General features: G+C 41.7%; 1 protein-coding gene across 2 annotated transcripts; it reads left to right on the top strand.

The window, feature by feature from the left end:
- Positions 1–45: 45 nt before the first annotated feature.
- Positions 46–5,501, top strand: ACTC1 (actin alpha cardiac muscle 1). Of its 2 annotated transcripts, none has more exons than XM_056134011.1 (7): positions 46–157; positions 685–842; positions 2,015–2,339; positions 3,030–3,191; positions 3,357–3,548; positions 4,301–4,482; positions 5,184–5,501. In XM_056134011.1, exons 2-7 carry the CDS (start codon positions 714–716, stop codon positions 5,325–5,327), a joined length of 1,134 nt encoding a protein of 377 aa, XP_055989986.1. In that variant the 5' UTR covers positions 46–157; positions 685–713; the 3' UTR covers positions 5,328–5,501. The 2 variants fall into 2 exon arrangements, with proteins under 2 accessions (XP_055989986.1, XP_055989987.1); XM_056134012.1 differs by having other exon boundaries at positions 67–153.
- Positions 5,502–20,965: the final 15,464 nt, after the last annotated feature.

Here is a 20,965-nt window from a genome sequence, read left to right as displayed (position 1 = left end):
AAATAAGGCAAGGTGGCCAAGCGGGCCCCCCACCCCTGCCCCCGGCCGCCGCCGCTGACCCGGTCCCTGGGCAGCTATAAAGTGGCGCGCCCGCGCCCGCACCCAGCGCCTGCAGCGTCCCGAGCCGAGCCGAGCCGAGCGCGCCCCGCCGCCGTGAGTGAGCGTCCGCTCCTGCGCCCCAGCCCGCACCCTCGGGGGCCCTTTGTAATCTTGACTCCCAACTTCTGGAGTGCTGCCTCCCTCGGTCCTGCCTCGCAGCCTTCTCCAGGGAGGAGCGCGTGGAAAGGGGGCCTCTGGCTACCCACGGGACGTTTGGAACCTCGGTGCTCGCTCTGCTTGTCCTTCCAGTTGGAGCGCAGGCGTCGGGGAACGGGGGGTGTGCATGGGGGCCAAAGTGGGTTCCCCTTTTGTGAAAGAGGCAAATTGGAAAGGGTTGGGAGAATCTGCTAATGCGGGCTGGGGCACCCCTCTCTCACCGGAGGTAGATGAACCCAGGAGAGAGACGCTTCCCCTTCTCTAAGCCCCCTTTCGATCTCCACAGCTTCTTCTCACTCCTCTCTATTTTTCTGCCCCAAGGGGCAAGTACATGACCCATGTGTCCCCCCCCCCCCCTCCTCCCGGGACCCCACTCTGCTAAGTTCCTTCCCCCGGGGAAACTCAGTGAGCCGCCCTGCTCTTCCCTAGCCTACAGATCCCCCTGAAGCTGTACCAAGATGTGCGACGACGAGGAGACCACCGCTCTGGTATGCGACAACGGCTCCGGGCTGGTGAAGGCGGGCTTCGCCGGCGACGACGCCCCCCGCGCGGTCTTCCCGTCCATCGTGGGCCGCCCGCGCCACCAGGTAAACCTCTCGGGCTCAGAGCGCACTCAGCGCGGCCCCACACCGCTCCCGGCCACTTGGAGATGATCCTACACAGCTCAGGAACTGTTAGATCACCTATGGGGGGTAGAGGGTTGCCGCAAATCTCAGGCCAGACGGTCCCCCGCGCCCCACCCCCTCTCACCTACCGAGGACTTTCCAAGCTCTCCAGGGACACAGCTCGCCAGGGCTGTCCAGGTCGGGGAGCTAGGAGAGTGGGGAGGGTGTGCGTGCAAAGGGGGATGCTGCTCTCCTCCACTCCTGACCCCTCTCAGTGCTCTTCTCTCTGTTCTCTAAACTCCTGTCACTTCTCAATGTTCTCTACATTCCCAAACACACAAACACAGCACTTTTCTCCTTGGCCTCGCTGTTGGGTCTTGTTCAAAGCTGAATATCTCACCGAACCTGAGGCCAACCCACATTCTTCCCTCTTGTTCACAGCCAGTGTATAGAGTTCCCCAAAGATGTAATCTATCTGCTTCCTGGCTGGTGCATTTTTAGAAGCCAGACGTGACAGAGGCACTAAGTGCCATGGTGATAGTGACATACCACCTTGTTTATTAAAAGAAATACCACGAGCCTGGCCAGAGGGGCTGCCAGGAGGAGCCTGGTCCTGCTCAGGGCTGGGGAAAGTGGCATTCCCGCCCTAAGCAGGCTGGCTGGCACCACCAGGGCGATAATAGCATATCAGCCCATCTTTTTATGTTCACTTGATGAATGTCAAAATCTTTTCTTAGGAGAAATACAATGTGTCATTAATTCAGTCACTGTAGAATGTAGCCATTTATATTCCAGTTGACATGGGTAAGGAGCGTAATAATTTAATGATGGCATTATGGTATTTTAAAAATGAGGTATTTTTTAAATGAGATGAGGCTCTACTTTTTTAGTGAAAACCTTTTTATTCTCTCCACCCAATTATATTCAAATTATAGAATTATACATTCCCTTTGGTGGAGGAGGGTGGTGTGTGGGAAAATGTGTGGGGTTGATTTTTAAATGATATTTATAAATTTGGCATGAAATCATACCATTACTAGTTATACTATGTATGAAATAATTCTTGAAGGTGGAATTAGATGTAGATTTATAAGGCATCAATTACATTCTTGTTGTGGTAGAAGCTTAATTTCCTTGTATATTTCTTCTTACAGGGAGTCATGGTGGGTATGGGTCAGAAGGATTCCTATGTGGGTGACGAGGCCCAGAGCAAGCGGGGTATCTTGACACTCAAGTACCCCATTGAACATGGCATCATCACCAACTGGGATGACATGGAGAAGATCTGGCACCATACCTTCTACAATGAGCTCCGCGTGGCCCCTGAGGAGCACCCCACACTGCTCACTGAGGCCCCACTCAACCCCAAGGCCAATCGTGAGAAGATGACCCAGATCATGTTCGAGACTTTCAATGTCCCAGCCATGTATGTGGCCATTCAGGCGGTTCTCTCCCTGTATGCTTCTGGCCGTACCACAGGTATGTTGGAACTATGGGAACAGACACTGGTGAATGTCATTCCCAAATCTTTGACCTTGATACCAGTTTTTTCGGTTGAAAAGGGAATGATTACTTCCCCCAGAACTTTCAGGGAAGGCATCTGTTATTCTAAGATGGAGAGGTGACAAATAGTACCCAAGTTTAGTTTCAAAGAGTACTTTAGCTTTGAGAGGTAAAACATGTGGTATTATTCCTTTTCTTACCTAATACCCTTCCCTTACTTAAATATATCATATATTGAATCTCTACACAATGGGTCAACTTGGAACATGGTCATCGGTGTGTGTTCTGATGGTCACCTTAGCCCCAGCTCCCCCTTTTCCGCAGAGTCTGAGTCAAAAAAGACAGAAAGATGTGTAAGTTACATAGGAGGAAAGAAAAACTTTCATGGATGCTTATATAATGTGCTAATAGCTAAGAGGGATAGTGATTTGAAAGTGAACAAGGGAAATATTTCTGCTATAATATTTAAAAGGATGAGCTGTTGCTGACTTCAAATTTAGCATTAATTATGCTCATTTTTATTCTTCATGTGTAAGGGATCTAATTTGATTTGGATCCATGCCCCGTGCTACTATCTCTTAGCCAAGATTGGAATGGGCTTTGCCATGCCTAAAACAAAGATGTCCTCAGGAATTTGCCTCATTTTTATGTTTTTTCTTCTGACAGGCATTGTTCTGGACTCTGGGGATGGGGTAACTCACAATGTCCCCATCTATGAGGGCTATGCTCTGCCCCATGCCATCATGCGTCTGGATCTGGCTGGTCGGGATCTCACTGACTACCTTATGAAGATCCTCACTGAGCGTGGCTATTCCTTTGTCACCACTGGTAAGTGAGTGAGTGAGTGAGTGTGTGTGTGTGTGTGTGAGAGAGAGAGAGAGAGAGAGATATCTGCCACAGCTTGTTTGCCGTTTCCTTCTTCCAGCAAATCCACCTATTCCCCCCCAGTTTGCTTCATTCTGCAGAGCTTGACTCTATCTTTTATTTCTGCAGCTGAACGTGAAATTGTCCGTGACATTAAAGAGAAGCTGTGCTATGTTGCCCTGGATTTTGAGAATGAGATGGCTACAGCTGCCTCTTCCTCCTCCCTGGAGAAGAGTTATGAATTGCCCGATGGCCAAGTCATCACTATTGGCAACGAACGCTTCCGCTGCCCTGAGACACTCTTCCAGCCCTCATTCATTGGTGAGTTATGAGTCCATGCAGAGGTACCTTTTCCCCCTGTACCATTTGGAGTCTCCCACAGTAAAATCAAAAATAATTAGGGGTCTCTGAATTAAAAGAAGTCATAGCTTATGGATACCACACAACTAAGCTCCAGGCTCTGATGGCTTGTTAAAGTGATAACCACAATTGTTCTGTTGCTTTTAAGTGATAACGGTGAAACACTGGCTTGATGTTAAAATGAAGTATGAAACAGGGCAGTATGTGAATAATCCTTATTTGCAGGAAAGGAATGATTAGTTGAGTGCTGACTTATTCTAATAAGTCCCATCACTGGGTCACTATATTTCCCTCTTAAGTCACTCATCATTAAATGTCCTATGCACAGTAACAACTGGACATTTGTTTGTTACCAAAAATCATTCCAAAGGAGTGATTGTCAAGAATTTTAAGTTAGTCCATAAATTAAAATTATATTGATACCCAAAATGTCTTATTCTTTTCCAACATATAGTCTTATACCTGATAAATGCAACAAATGCTCACTCCAAACAGGTGTTAACAACAGTTGTTTGTCCAGAGGATTAACTGTCAGTACTGCGAGAGACACCTGTTCCACAATTGCCCTGCAGTGTGTCTACAGACAAACATATGTTTCAGAGACAAATGGTGATAGCTTACCAACAAAGAGGAGCCTTTTTCTCTTCCCTCCACTCTAATTCGCCAGCTTAAGTGCACTGTGATTCATGCTTTTGTTTTAAACTTGTTCCAAGGTATGGAATCTGCGGGTATCCATGAAACAACTTACAATAGCATCATGAAATGTGACATTGATATCCGCAAGGATCTGTATGCCAACAATGTCTTATCTGGAGGTACCACCATGTACCCTGGTATTGCTGATCGCATGCAAAAGGAAATCACTGCCCTGGCTCCCAGCACCATGAAAATTAAGGTAAATAAACTCTTTGAGCAGGAGAGTTGAGAAACATCTTAATGTTGTAAGCAGAAGTGCATTTCTAACTGCTTTCCCCTGACACTTACCTTCTGGTTTCCTAAATAAACTTTAGCTTTGAACATTTCTAACACTTTTTCTAGCACTTTTCCAAGATCAGAAACTTTAAAAATACTTTCAAGTAAGTGGTTAAAATAAATATTTTGGGGCTGGAGATATAGTTCAATGACAGAGCATATGATTTGCCCTGGGTTTGATTCCCACAAAACACACACACACACACACACACACACACACACACACATACACAGAGACACACACAAGCACGCACGCATGCACACGCACACGCACATGCACATGCACACACACAGCAACACATGTACATATACACACAAATATTTAAGTGAAAAAAATGTCCTAACTCTTTGTATGTCACCAACTCTTGGACTAGCCACCACCATGCATTCAGCTTTCTGCTATATTATACTGTAGTTCAGATTGATAGGGGAAAATCTATAACTGTAGTCTTTGAGCATGGAAATTAGGAAGTAAAGTTCATAAAAGTAGATTCAGCTTTATTAGCTTCTAGTATAAAATATCTCACATAACAGTGATCAACATCTATTATATTTCTGATGAGACTCACCATTATGTTGTTTGGACATCAAAGTTCATTGGAAATTTTTGTCTCCTTTCTACAGATTATTGCTCCCCCTGAGCGTAAGTATTCTGTTTGGATTGGGGGCTCCATCCTGGCCTCCCTGTCCACCTTCCAGCAGATGTGGATTAGCAAGCAGGAGTATGATGAGGCAGGCCCATCCATTGTCCACCGCAAATGCTTCTAAGGTGCTTTACCCCTTAGTCTACCTTGCATTCAGGATGACAGTATTATGCTTCTTGGAGTCTTCTGAACCACCTTCCTTCTCTCATCAATCATTGTACAGTTTGTTTACACACGTGCAATTTGTTTGTGCTTCTAATATTTATTGCTTTATAAATAAACAGATCAGGACTTGCAACCTATAAAGTTCTCTCATTTTTTGGGTGGGAGAAGGGAGTAGACAGGAGGTGAGCCAGTATTTGCTTAGTTTTGCCTGCAAATGAATAACTGGCAGCTCTGATGTCATGAACATTATAATGTAGTATCAGAATTTTTTTCCTAATGAATCAGCAGGACATTTAACCAGGTGCTATAATACCAAATTTTGATTTTACACTTTGCAACAAAATCACGAATGCATTTTATGCCAGAAATAATTAGGTCTAGCTCCACAAAATGCAAGGAATGGAATCAGATGGCACAATTTCTAAAATTAGTTATATGTATGACACAAGAAATTGTTGTTTTAGCACATGTTCCAGGTATTTTTGTAAGTTTGCATAAAATACACTTAGATTGGTAATGGGAAAATAAAAACAACTTTAAAAAATAAATGAGGGGCTTGAGAGATAGTACAGGAATAAGCACTTAACTTGCATTTAGTCTACCACAGTTTAGTCCTGGCACCATATAGTGGTCCCTCAAGCACTGACAGGATGATCCCTAAATACAGAGCACAGCCAGGTACAGACATCCCCCAGCCAAAAATAAATAAATAAATAAGTTGAAAATTTCAATTCTTTGGACTCTAGTTTGAATTTTGACTTCTTCCCCCAGTTGATGTGTTGGAACACGAACCCCTAATATAACTCTATTTGTAGATAGATCTTTGGGGGAGTTAATTAAAGTTGTATGAGGTCATAAGGTAGAACCCTAATCTGATTGTATAAGGTATCCTCAGAAGAAGAAGAAATTCTAGGAGGGCTACAGAGAAAAGGCCTGAGACAAAGCAGGAAAGTAGCAGTCTGCAAGCTAGGGATAGAGTCTTTGGTAGAAATCACTGCTGCTGGCACAGTGATCTAGATTTCCAACCTACAGAACTGTCAAAGGTAATTTATATGGGTTGAGCCTCCCAAACAGTACTATTTGAATGGTTGCCTGAGTGAAATAAAACAAGATTTTTCCATTTGTTGGACATAATGACCCAAAATGCACTATTTACTAAGTTAGGAGCAAAAGAGGATATCCCCATATAGTTCTGACAAAAAAACCAGAGATGTCTTAGTCTGGCTGAGCTTGAGGAATTATTTATACCATCCCCCTACGTACCACAAACCTGGTTAATAGTGTTGAGTGGGGAAGTGGAAATTTTTCAAAGGTAGAGAATAAAAGGGCATTTAAAAAAAAAAGAGCATAAAAAAAAGCTCCAGGGGATGGAATGATAGCACAGTGGGTAGGGCATTTGCCTTGCATGCTGCCGACCCGGGTTCAATTCCCAGCATCCCATATGGTCCCCTAAGCACCGCCAGGAATAATTCCTGAGTGCAGATCCAGGACTAACCCCTGTGCATTACCGAGTGTGATGCAAAAAAACAAAAAACAACACCCCCCCACAAAAAAGTTCCATACCCAAGGAGTGACAGCAAGAGAATTTGTAAGGGTTGGAGGTCTCTAACCTTTCATTCAGTTCAGAGTTTTATTTAACAGGCCCAGAGATTGATTGGAGAAGAGAAATGACTCCACTCAAAACTGGGGCGCAAGACTGATAAGCTTTGCATGTTGTGTGTGATGGATTCAGATTTCTTTCCAGACCCAAGTGTAGCCCCAGGGATCTTAGAACCCTATGGCCAAATTAGCCAGGAGTTTAAAAGAAAATAGTAAGCCAAATTCACTTTCTGGATAACATGCTATAATTACTACAAGTATTTCTTGATAACTGATAGGAAAGAAATTTTGAATTTTTTAAGGCCTAAAATAGCAAAGGTTTTTTTTATATTCAATTTAAGGTCTTCTAGGCTCTTTATACAGGAATCTCTCTTTCAGGGAGAGCTTGGCTGTTTCTATGGCAACCAAACTCCCATTAGGAAGATGCAGGAAAAAAAGCTCTTGGGGAGCTTGTAAAGGTTTACTTTTGTTCTCTGGGAGACTGATCCTAGAAGATGCTCCTTGTAGTTCAGTCTTCACCTCCGTGCAGTAGAGGCAGGCAAGATTGACAGGGAGGAGAAAGACACTCAGTATCAGTCTTCTATTCTTGTAGTTTTCTCCTCTTTGTAGGGAAGTAGAGGCAGGTGCGAGTTGAGTTGGAGTGACCCATCTGTCTCTGGGCAGCACTGTTTGCTTATTGTCATGCTTTGTTTTACTACACCTTCCATGGGAATCAGAGTTTGAGAAAGGAGGCAGAAAAAAAGCAGACCCATGAGAAAGTTGCAGTAAAGCTGAGTAAAATGGAGCATCAATAATAGTAGATAAAATGTGGATTCTGCAGTTGAATGTAAATAATTAATTTGTTTAACAGGTTAGTGGGTTTGTTTGCTTTGTTTTAGGGCCACACCAGGTAGTTCTCAGGGCTTACTTCTGGCTCTGCACTCAGGGCTCACTCCTGGCTCTGTGCTCAGGGAATCATATTGGGGGTGAGGGGTGGAGGTGGAATAGAACCTGGGTCACCTGCATGCAAGCACCTGGTATACTATCTCTCCAGACCCCAACAGGTTAGTATTTTACTGAGCTTACCAGGATGTATAGGGGTGGGGGGCATTAGTGGGAGAGGAACTTGGAGCAGAGAAAAGCTGACTCTTTGGTAGTGGGTATGGAGTCAGAATATTGTATGCATGAAATTTTACCATTAATAAAATTGTAAATCAATAAAAATTGGAGAATGAAAAAACAGGAAACGCTACCATAACATGTAGGATAGACAATAGGTAGGATGCAATAGAGCAAGCATCAGATGAGAAATTTAAAGTAAGACTTTAACGTATAGAGCACATTTCTCAGACATCTTGAAATCTAGAATCTTTCCAGTGTTTTCCATCCAGTGACATTCCATATCTTCAACTCCTATCATCATGACACATACCTGACCTTTATATGCATTCTTCAGGAGTAGTCTATGCTAATTAAGGTATCAGTCTATGTTCTTGGAGAAAAGACAACATATTTCTCCACCCAAGAACACATTCATATTTAACAAAAATTATTTCAGTACCTTTTTATTGTTGTTACACTAACCCAAAGGGTTGGTTATGCATAGACTTTTAGCAAAAAAGATTTAAATTCAAATCCTAGTTCTACCACTGACTCGTTGAGTGGTCTTGAAATAAATTACTTAGGCTTTTAAGTTCAGAACATAATGTGATGTTCCCAGAGCTGGCATGAGAATGGAAAAAGACATAAAGCAATGTCTTTTTTAAGACATAAAGCAATGCCCAATACAAGGCATTTATGCTTCAACAAAGTTTATTTTCCTCCCTGCCTTCCTTACTCCCTTATCTCCTTCCTTGTTTCCTTCCACGGGCTTTAGAGGCTGTATCCAGAAAAGTTGATGGATTGGGGCATAGATTGTAAAGGTCACTTCACATTATATTGCAGTTGCTTCTCTATAGAGAAAATTAAGGAACAGAAATCTCAGAAGGGAAAAAAAGTTAAAAGGTATTTGAATAAAGAATAGTAGTCAAAGAAAAAATCAACATGGAAGTTTTCTCCATTGGAAGATGAATCAAAGAGTTATGGTCAGGACAGGAAGTGTGTGTGTGTGTGTGTGTGTGTGTGTGAGAGAGAGAGAGAGAGAGAGAGAGAGAGAGAGAGAGAGAGAGAGAGTGAGAGGGAGAGAGAGAGAGAAAGAGAGAGAGAGAGAGAAAGAGAGAGAGAGAGAGATGAACACATGTTCTTCCACACAGAGTACAGGTGAGAGCAATTAATAGAGACCAGAGGTACTGACAATGTGAAGATGATTTTCTTTCTGTGACTCCTTTTCCACTCCACCTCTGGTCCTGGCCTCTTAATCTCTGTTATAGTATCTGAACTCCCACTCTTTATTTTGCATCTGTAAAATCTGCATGGGTGAATGAATAGATGCATGTTTGTTTCTGGTTGGCATAAAAGAATTTGCTTCCACAAGACAAGTTCTTTTAGCTAAGTTCTTTCCTACCACTGAACCCACACAAACATGACAGGGGAGAAACATTATTCACTGTCCTAGTGCCCCCTTGGCCCCGTGGCTCAGAGTCATATTCATTCTCTCTGAATTTCTCTTGTCTTCTTTAGGATCTTGAGCTCTCTATTGTGTTTTGAGGCCTCACCTTCAGTAGTTCTATTTTTAAACACTCAAGAGAGTTTGTGAGGCTAAAGATAGTATAGTGGGTGGGTGTTTGCCTTGGATGTGGCTGACCCAGTGTGATACCTGGCACCCTATATGGGCCCCTGAACTTGCCAGGAGTAATTCCTGAGCACAGAGTCAGGAATAATCCATGACTAACCCCTGACTAATATCTCCAGGTGTGACCCAAAAGAGAGAGGGAGAGAGAGAACAATTTTTTATTTGTTAAACAATAAGTACAGGAATATGAGGACAAAAGTAGGATCGGACTTGACAGGAAATTGGAACTAAGAGCTAGAAAGTCATTAGGAACCATGGAAATACTCTTTCTCTTTACTGTCCTTTTTAAACAAAGCAGATCTTTCTCTCATGTAATATCTCTCAAGAGGTGGCCCTCAGCAGACTTCTTCATACATGCATGGCCCCCAGACTATTAGAACCAGAAGACAGCATATCTGACATGAAAACTAGTGCACATGAAGGCCAGCAACCAATTAGACTTTTGTTTCCTCTTTCTCTAATTTTTACTAAGAGGCACAGATGGTACTGTTAGTTGTTTGTGGTCTCTGAAACTGACACATAGCAGGTGGTGATCAAGATAGGTTAAGAAAACAAAGAAATCTGCAAACTGCAGAGAAATAAGAAAAAGGAAATGTTATAGCTCAAAGAACAAACATAACTGTTTAATCACATTTCTTATGTTTAGAGATTATGGGTAGAGTGTGTGTGTGTGTGTGTGTGTGTGTGTGTGTGTGTTCCCTTTATTATGAGTGAATTTGGGTGAAACAGCAGCAATACAACTTTTATTCTTGGCAGAAATTTAACTGAAGATTCTAGATGGATCCAGGAGATAATACAATGGTGGGTACACTTGCAACATACTATGAACTTGACCACGTTACATTCCGTGCACCTCATGGTTTGTGAACATTACTGGATGTTCTCTGAACACCCCCTATCACCAATGGGTAATCTAGGTATCAGTCTTTGCACTGATCGTGGTCCGGTTGGCTCAGAATCACCAAGGGGGTCCCCAAACCTTCTGAGAACTGATTGAGACACCCCCCTCCCATTATGTTTGGATTGAGAGTAACTCAAGCTATCGTTCCATTAGAAGCTTTGTATACAACTCAAATGAATTAATAATTACCATGTGATATCAGACAGAGTTTTTTTGTTTGGTTTTGGGTGTGAGGGCCACACTCAGGGATGACTCTTGGCTCTGTGCTCAGAGATTGCTCCTGGTGGTGCTCAGGGAAATATCAGTGGTACTGGAGATCTAATCTGGATCTGCTGCTAACAAGACAATTACCTTAACTCCTATATTATGTTATCAGTCCAATGTCTGATAGTTTTAAGTAAGTGTGCATTGGGTATAGAGTCAGAGCATTAGTTGGTCCTCTAAAACATTATTCTAGGTGGACAGGATGTGACACAAGAATATTGGTAGAGGGTTTTGGGCTCTACTGGTGGCAAGGTGAGGTAACTACACCAAGACCATATACATGAAGACAATTGTAGTAGTTTTTTAACTGTATTTATCAAAACAATAATGAAAATAAATTATTCTACCACTTAACAAGTCAAACCATATTGGACTAGAAAGATAGAAGAAAGATTAAGGCACTTGCCTTGCACACAGTCAACCCCAGTTGGACTAACACTGCATGGTTCCCCATTCCCATCCTGGGAGTAGCCTCCAGCACTTTCAGCACCTCTGGGTGTAGCCCAAACACAAAGCAAACAAAAAGTCTGATGACATTTCAATTCTAGATATTTTCTTAATTTTTGCCCATCCGTGTCCTGCAAACTAGCTCCTAGATCTCTAAAACTCAGTTTTTGAATTGTCCAGACACTCCTTTAGCAATCCATAGAAACTTCAGCAGTCACAAAGGAAATACAAGTGTCATAAACACCTCCTCAGTATTCCTACAGTACTCTAAGTCCGATTTTATTAAGCAATGGTGGCGTGTAATTATAGCCACAGTGTACTAGTCAGCCTCACTAAACGATGAGTCTGTGGAGGCTGGAGTATATATCTATCATATTCATATGAGTATCCAGTGTTTTTTTTGTTTTGTTGTTGAGTCACACCAGGCAGTGCTCAGGGCTTTCTCCTGGCACTGCTCAAGAGACTGTAGCAAGCAATTTATCCAGTATCTGGTCCCAAGTATCTGGTATTACTTGCTTCAGCAAGGTGTGATACTGAGGAAGTTATTTATATTCCCCTTATTACATTAAAGATATTAAAAATATTTATATGTTAACTCGACTTCTTTCAGAGGATATATATGTATATATATGTGTGTGTGTGTGTATATGTATGTATGTATATATACATTATAGTGAACCATAAATATATTCCTGCACCATACCTCTGAGTAAGTATGAAGTTACTCCAATCTCAGATATTACTGAGAGGCTGGCTAGACAGGGTGAACACATGTTCCCTAAAATCTGCAATATGGAGTAAATAGGGCTCAGTCAATGGAGTGCATAGCCAGATTTGATCTAAGATATTGGGGAAATATTTACCCCTCTAATATCTGATATTTAGTGTCCTTTTCCTATGTTTCTCCTTACACATCAAATACTCTCTTATATGTTCCCACTAGTCATAAAAACAGAGTAGAAATGAATTTTGAAAAGGAAGCAACAGCAATGATAAGGGCAATAATGATATTCTATTGCTTTTTTGAATCACTTAACAATTCCTTGTACATATCCTTCTGTTCCTTTCTCATCACGTAGGATAGGTAGTGAAGAATTTATTTACAGTCTTCTGAACTATGATGGTAAGAAATAAAATACTCACATAGAGGAAATCTTTTTTTCCCCTTTTTCTTTCTGCTTTTTGGGTGACACCCGGTAATGCTTAGGATTACTCCTGGCTCTACACTCAGGAATTGCTCCTAGTGGTACTCGGGGAACCATATGGGGTCCAGGGATCAAACTCAGATCAGCTGCATGCAAGGCAAACCACCCTACTTGCTGTACTACCGCTGTACTATTTCCCCCACACATAGAGGGAATCTTTAAGGGTTCCTAGATTGAGGTAGACTTTTTATTAGGTTGGTTTTAGATCATCATGTTCTTCTCATTGGTTTCCTTAGATCTGGGCGTTCTGACTTCAAATAATAATGATTATGATGTTAATACTACTATTAGCAATGATTAAATATTGAATATTTACTGCATTCCCACATTGCACTAAGCCCTTAAGAATGCTATATTATTAATACCTTATAAAGCAGTGAGATTTTTTTTGTTTTTTTATTAATTAATTAATTTTTTTAATAGTGAGACATCATGAGGTACAGTTGTAGACTTACACATTTTTGTGCTTGGGTTTCAATTATACAATGATCAAACACCCATCCCTCCACCAGTGCGCATTTCCCACCACCACGGATCCCAGTATCCCTTCCACCCCCCAGCCCCCATCCCACCCTGCCTCTGTGGCAGGGCATTTCCCTCTCTCTCCTTTTGAGTGCTGTGGTTTGCAAAAGAGGCATTGAGTGGCAATCATGTTTGGTCTATAGTCTACTTTCAGCATGCTCTCCCATCGTGGGAGGATCCTCCCAACACCCTTTATTTGGTGTTCCCCTCTCTTTCTGAGCTCCCTTTTCCCCTAACATGTGTGGTTGTCCTCTGGGTCATTGAGTAAAATTCCTGGTACTAATCTCTTAAAGCAGTGAGATTTTCTTACTATTTCCATTTCCCTGAAAACAGTCCTGCAGATAGTAATAGTAAACGGCAGAGCCTAGGGGCAGTACACTTTGTATCTATTTGTTTTGGGAGGACAATACCCAGTGATTCTCAGGGGTTATTCCTGGCTCTGCACTCATGAACCACTCCTGGCAGTGCTCAGGGAACCACATGGGATGCTGGGGATCAAACCCAATTCGACTGTGTGCAAGACAAGTTCCCTACCAACTGTACTTTGGCTATGGCACCTAGGCAACACTCTTTTTTAAAACATATTGCAATGTTTTATTTTAATACATTTTTCAGCAGTTCTTAGAAGGTGAAGTTTTAAATACTGAAAGTTCAGTTTTTAACATTTTTACAACTTAACGCCGAGTGACATAAAGTTCAGTAAGTGTTCTTTTTAAATTAATTTTATTAAATCACCGTGAGATAGTTACAAGCTTTCATGTTTGGGTTACAATCACACAATAATCAAACTCCCATCCCTCCACCAGTGCACATTCCCCACCACCAATATTCCAGGTATACCCCCCCTTTCCCACCCTCCCTCTGCCTCCATGGCAAATATGATTCCCCACAATCTCTCTCTACTTTTGGGCATTATGGTTTGCAATACAGACACTAAGAGGTTATCATGTTTGGTCCTTGATCTACTGTCTGCACACATCTCCCATCCCGACTGATTCCTCCAGCCATCTTTTTCTTAGTGATCCCTTCTCTATTCCAGCTGATAGGCAGCACTCTTTCTTGGGGGGGAGGTCACACCTGGAGAGGCACAGGGGTTACTCCTGGCTCTGCACTCAAGAATTACCCCTGGCGGTGCTCAGGGGACCATATGGGATGCTGGGAATCGAACCTGGGTTGGCCGGGTGCAAGGCAAACGCCCTACCCATTGTGCTATTGATCCAGCCCCATAAGCAGCACTCTTATGCCTTCTCCAGGTCCCTATCAGAGGGATCTGATTATTTGTGAGGGAAATTGGAAACCAGAAGACTTATTTTCAGCATGCATTCTACCCATCAGTATGGTTTCTGAGTCTCTATCATATTTCCTATCATATTTGTTTTTACTTAGCAATTTAGAAGAAAAAGCAATCCAATAAAACAATTTAAAATCTTGGTCTGTGAAGCTATCTCAAAGGTATAAGCAAATGCTTTGCATGCAGGAGAACCAGCTTTGATATCTAGCACCACAGTTTACTCTTAGTATCACCCAGAGTATTCTTGAACAAGTTAGGCTTAGCCCTGAAAACTATTGGGTGTGTCCCCCAAAGTTTATATCTTATGGGAGTGACTGGCTGTTTGATGAGCTAATTGGTTCACCTAAACATATTTATGAAATCTTTTTAATGCTTGTTTGAACCATGAACCAGGGAGGGTCACTGTACTCTCCTGGCTTCCAAATTGAAATATATGTTGCATGGGTTGGAGAAGCAATTGCCTTGTCAACAAATTTAAGGTAGAACTTGATTTAAGCTCATGAAAGGAAACAGTAGTGAGCAGGAAAAGCAGATAGTAGAGAAGAGAAAGATCTAAGCTGTGATGAAGAGTTGATGGGGGAGAGGAAAGGGATGCTAGAGAGATGAGGACAATCAATATATGGGCTCTTTAGACTGTGTCTAAAGAAGTTTTGTGTCTGTATTACAGTGTACTCTAAAAATGCTAAATGATTTTAAACATAGAAATAGAAAACACCCAGTAAATATATCCATATATATGTAATTTTTACTGTGCCTTGTGTTAAAGCTGGGACCTCATACATGGACTCTGCCAATATTTTATTCTGTATTGAGCTGTTTCCTCAGTCTCTAAAACCTGTTATGAAAAATCATTCTTGGTACCACATGTGGTTTGAACTGGTGAAGTAATGAATCATGTGCTGTTGTCTGCATCAGTAGGATGCCATGAGATGGAGGAAAGCACGAACAGAGTTGAGACGAGTTTCTTAAGCAGTAACGACAGGTTGTACAGAGCGTTGAGACATGCAGGCATAAAGAGGTGGAGTCATGTAGGCTGCCCATTTCGCTGACTTTAGTGAACTCCATGTCTCCAAGGAAATTCAGTGGCAGTTCCTGTCCAATACTGGAATAGTGCATCATTCAAAGAAAGAGTTTCCATTAGAAATGAAATATATTAAGGGTTTGCCATGAGAAAGGGAAGAGACTGAATGGGCCGAGAGTGAATTGTGGGCCAGGTTGGCAGTGGGGAATCCTAACAAAAGCAGGAGAAGTGCAATGAGACAATCAACTGGGACCCAGAAGGATGAAGAACGAGAGCAGGTGCTTGGAAACACAGGTGGACTGTGTTCTTTTTTTATGATTTGAAATTCCTTATTTATTTTAAATTTTATTTTCCCCTTACACTTTATATAAACACAATGGTTTATAAAGTTGTTCATGATGATTTGTTACAGACACACAATACTCCAACACCAATCCCACCAACATTGCACCTTTACTCCCAGTTTCCCCAACCACCCTTAAACCTGCCCCCAGAGCAGGCCTTCAATCATGTATTTTGTATTTCTTGTTATAAGTAATTTGCCAAACAAATGATTGAAAAGTGTTTCCTTAGAAGAAAGTTAGTTAAGATTGCTGTATCTCACCACGGAGAAACTAAGCCCTTGTATAAGAGATCGCTAAGATGTTGTTACAGGTTAAGCCTCCTGGGTTTATATTTTGTTAATCAAGATTGGTTTCCTTTTATATTACATCCCATCCAAACTGGTGTGCTGTTCCTAGTTTATCAGTGTTGTAGAGTTTGAGATGTTGCATGACCGCAAATGTGGCCATGCATGCCAAGAAATTCTACTTCTTCTTCTTCTTCTTCTTCTTCTTCTTCTTCTTCTTATTATTATTATTATTATTATTATTATTATTAGTGAAACACCATGAGGTACAGTTGTAGACTTACAAATTTTTGTGCTGGGGTTTCAGTTATACAATGATCAAGTACGCATCCCTCCACCAGTGTCCATTCTCCACCACCACAGGTCCCAGTATTCCTCCCACCCCCCATTCCCCCCACCCCACCTTGCCTCTGTGGCAGGGCATTCCCTTTTGTTCTCTTTCTCCTTTTGGGTGCTGTGGTTGGCAATCATGTTTGGTTTATAGTCTACTTTCAGCATGCATCTCCCATCCTGGGAGGACCCTTCCAACACCTTTTATTTGGTGCTCCCTTCTCTATCTGAGCTGCCTTTTCCCTGGTGTGCACAGCTGGCCTCCAAGGCATGAAGTGAACCTCCTGGTACTTATTTCGGCTATTCTTGGGTGTTAGTCTCCTGTTTTGTTACTTTATGTTCCTCAGATGAATGCAATCTTTCTATGTCTGTCCCTCTCTTTCTGACTCATTTCGCTTAGCATACTTTCCATGTAGTACCACTTGTATGTAAATTTAATGACTTCATCTTTTCTAACAGCTACATAGTACTCCATTGTGTAGATGTACCAACGTGTCTTTATTTTTTTCCTTAAATTTTTATTAGTGAAACACCATGAGGTACAGTTGTAGACTTACAAATTTTTGTGCTTGGGTTTCAGTTATACAATGATCGAGTACCCATCCCTCCACCAGTGCCCATTCCCCACCACCACCAGTCCCAGTATCCCTCCCACCCCTCTTCCCCCCATCCCCCATCCTACTCTACCACTGTGGCAGGGCATTCCCTTTTGTTATCGCTCTCCTTTTGAGTGCTGTGGTTTGCGAAAGAGATATTGAGTGGCAATCTTGTTCGGACTATAGTCTACTCTCATCACGCATTTTCCATCCTGAGAGGAACCTCCCAATACCCGTTATTTGGTGCTCCCTTCTCTGTCTGAGCTGCCTTTTCCCCTAGCGTGTGCGGTTGTCCTCAAAGCCATGGAGTAATCCGCCTGATACTTATCTCGGCTATTCTTGGGTGTTAGTCTCCTATTTTGTTACTTTATGTTACCCAGATGAATGCAATCTTTCTATGACTATCCCTCTCTTTCTGACTCATTTCATTTAGCATGATACTTTCCATGTAGTACCACTTGTATGCAAATTTCATGACTTCATCTTTTCTGACAGCTACATAGTATTCCATTGTGTAGATGTACCAAAGCTTCTTTAACCAGTCATATGTTCTTTGGCACTCAGGTTTTTTCCAGATTCTAGCTATTGTAAACAGTGCTGCAATGAACAGACAGCTGCAGATGTCACTTCGACTATACTTTTTTGCCTCTCCGGGGTATAGTCCCAGGAGTGGAATTGCTGGATCAAATGGGAGCTCAATTTCTAGTTTTTTGAGAATCATCCATACTGTTTTCCAGAAGGGCTGAACCACTCGGCATTCCAACCAGCAGTGAAAGAGGGTCCCTTTTTCGCCACATCCGCGCCAGCACTGGTTGCTTTTGTTCTTTTGGATGTGGGCCAGTCTCTGTGGTGTGAAATGATATCTCATTGTTGTTTTGATCTGTATCTCCCTGATGATTAATGACGCAGAGCATTTTCTCATGTGCCTTTTAGCCATTTGGATTTCTTCTTTGAGAAAAATTCTGTTCATTTCGTTGCCCCATTTTTTGATGAGGTTGGATGTTTTCTTCTTGTGGAGTTCAACCAGTACTTTGTATATCCTTGATATCAACCCCTTGTCAGATGTGTATTGGGTGAATATCCTTTCCCATTCTGTAGACTGTCTTTGTATTTTGGTCACTGTTTCTTTTGAGGTGCAGAAGCTTCTTAATTTAAGATAGTCCCATTTGTCTATCTCTGTTTTCATTTGCTTGGCCAGTGGTGTGACATCTTTGAAGATACCATTAGCTTCAATGTCATGGAGGGTTTTGCCAACTTTGTCTTCAATATACCTTATGGTTGGGTGGACTGTGTTCTTAACTAAAAAACTCAAACTGGTAATCTTTTCAACAAGATTACTAAAAGGATTAAATGTGGTAAAGTCTATGCTACGTTCAGGCTTGGGCACATAGAAGGAACTTAAGGAATGCTTATAGTAATTTTTATTAATACTTCTATGTTTACATTATATGACTTCGCAGCAGGCTGGTTTCACTCGGGGCACCCTAAAGTGGGGGCAGGTGAGAGCCTTTCCCACAGCAGGGTACCCAGCCCCGGCAACCTCCACTACTCAACTGCTGCCACGCTCTGGGCCGCTTTCTGCTTTACCATTTACCATAATTGCCATCTACTATTTACCATAATTGCCACACCATGTTTGATGGAGTTCAGACAGTAGGCAACAAATCACTGAGAGAAATCATATATATAGGCTGGAGCAATAGCACAGCGGGTAGGGTGTTTGCCTTGTATGTGGCCCGACCCGGGTTCAATTCATCTGCCCCTCTGGGAGAGCCTGGCAAGCTTCTGAGAGTATCTTGCCTGCACGGGAAAGCCTGGCAAACTACCTGCGACATATTTATTATGCCAAACACAGTAACAAGTCTCACAATGGAGACGTTACTGGGCCCACTCGAGCAAAATGATGAACAACAGGATGACAGTGATACAGTGATACTTCTATGTTTATATGTATTTATTACAATATATAGAATATGTATATCATATCTGTATATATTCTGTAATATATAGTATCTACAATACATCAGATGTGTGTGTTTGTCATGGATAGACTGAGAGGGAATTGTGGAAATTTGGATTTGACTTGAGAGTATCTGTTTTACACTGATGACAGTTCCTGTGGGGTCCTGAGATAATACTTAACAAAGGTAAATTTTGACATTTTAATCCAGAATAATTGAGTGAGCAGAGTCTGATCAAATGACTCAATAGCCCAAGGACTTAAAGAACACAGACTGCAAAGGCATTTACAGTTAAATTCTCCTTCGTCTGCCAGAAGAGAAACTGACCTAAATAGCTTCAAGAAGTAAGGAATATGTGACTTCATGATATAGGGTTTAAAAAGTGTAATTAATAATTACTAGGGCCTTCCATTACAAGGCCTTTTAAAAAACTCTAAATAGTTTTCCTGAATTCTTCGTGTAGGAAGCACTTTTCATTCTGCTTTGGGCCTCCTCTCAAGTTGAGGGATCTTATTTTTAAAACTGCTCAGATTTACAGTCAAGGGTAGCCATGTTCCCTTTATACCCATTCTCCTGGAGTGTCAATTCCATTGTGTTATAATAACTGGTTTGATTTTAATATATAAAAGGGAGCTAGTTCCGTCACTGAAATATAGTATGAGGATTCCAGTTTTTAAAAAGAAAACCGTAGGTTGGTAGGGAGAAGGGATTTAGCAGGAAGAACTTGATAAGTGTTTACTCCAAATATAAATCTTAGTAGGGAGATTAGAAAAAATAAAATACATATCCAAACTTAAAGAGACTAACACAATATAAAGAATCAACAATTATCTGCAGTACTCACCTGTTGAACTGAAGCTGCTGTCAGTCTGGATCATCATAGTATTAGAAGAAGCAGCAGCCTGCCATCCCGTACCCAAAAGAAAACGATCTCAGCGAACCACTACTGTTGTCTGCACCGAGTGCCCTGGCCCCTTCCAACTGTTTCATCAACTCAGACACGTGCCTATTTGGATGTCACTTTGTTTTACGATTTGAGGTGCTTTTAGGGCAGACAAAGTTTAGGTTACTATTTTTATGTTAAAAATAATGAATGCAATTTAAATTTGTGTTAGTTGATTTAGAGTGTTGTCCAAGATGTTGGGTATGCTAAACTGTGAAAAAATACAATTCTAGTATTGGTTCATTTATTCTCCAATTTTGTTGCTTTGGGCAGAGTTTTGTTTCTCTATGAATGAAATAGAAAAATCTATCTAAATTTGTGAAGTTAATTAATTTATTTATTTATTTTGGCTTTTTGGATCACACCTGGCAATGCACAGGAGTTACTGTTAGCTCTGCACTCAGGAATTACTCCTGGCAGTGCTCAGGGGACCATATGAAATGCTGGGAATCGAACCTGGGTCGGCTGCATGCAAGGCAAACGCCCTACTCACTGTGCTATTACTCCAGTCCCTAAAGTTGTGAAGTTAAATCTTATTGTATCAATCTGGGAATAAGATGTTAAAGAAGTGAAAAGGAAGAGTTCATCCAGAGTTAGCACCTGAATCTTAAAAAATTAATAATTTACTGATATATATATAATTCCCATGTCATTCAATTCTCTTAATTATTGTACAATTCAATTATCTTAGCATACTCACAGATAAGTAGAACTATTATCACAATTTTTGAGCATTTTTATTAACCTGAAAAGAAACCTCATATCCTTTAGCTCTTAATCCCCTAGACCTCCATCCATACCTTCACTCCAAGGAAGAGTGCAATGATGACTTTTGCCTTAATAAAGCCCTCTAGTGGAAGGGAAAGCAGAAAAAATGTCAGGGTTCTTGCTGGGTAATCTTTTACAGGGCCCCTTTATTTTCCTTGGTGAAGAGTCATTTGTAGAAGATTTCTGAGTTATTCATCTAAGCTGGACTTCTGTCTCCATTCCCCCCTCATCCTATCCTCCTGTAGCTCTTTCCCTGCACACATGATTATCATCACCATATCACCATCATATAATCATCATCATCATATCATCTGGGTTTTGATCCATTCCCAAGGCTTATTCCTGTATTTGTGCTCAGGCATCACTCCTGGCAGTGTTTGTGGGACCAAATGCAGTCCCAAGATTGAACTG

This window comes from Sorex fumeus, unplaced genomic scaffold, assembly GCF_029834395.1.
Source record: "Sorex fumeus unplaced genomic scaffold, SorFum_2.1 ptg000098l, whole genome shotgun sequence".
NCBI classification, from domain to species: domain Eukaryota; kingdom Metazoa; phylum Chordata; class Mammalia; order Eulipotyphla; family Soricidae; genus Sorex; species Sorex fumeus.
The sequence above is the reverse complement of the archived record's forward strand: the minus strand, read 5'-3'. Positions and strand labels throughout refer to the sequence as shown.

Excerpts from the sequence above, each read along its gene's own strand:
- ACTC1 (XM_056134011.1), top strand. The coding sequence starts at position 714 with ATGTGCGACGACGAGGAGACCACCGCTCTGGTATGCGACAACGGCTCC. Across the intron at positions 843-2,014 it reads TGGGCCGCCCGCGCCACCAG|GGAGTCATGGTGGGTATGGG; the intron begins GTAAACCTCTCG and ends TTCTTCTTACAG. Across the intron at positions 3,549-4,300 it reads CTTCCAGCCCTCATTCATTG|GTATGGAATCTGCGGGTATC; the intron begins GTGAGTTATGAG and ends ACTTGTTCCAAG.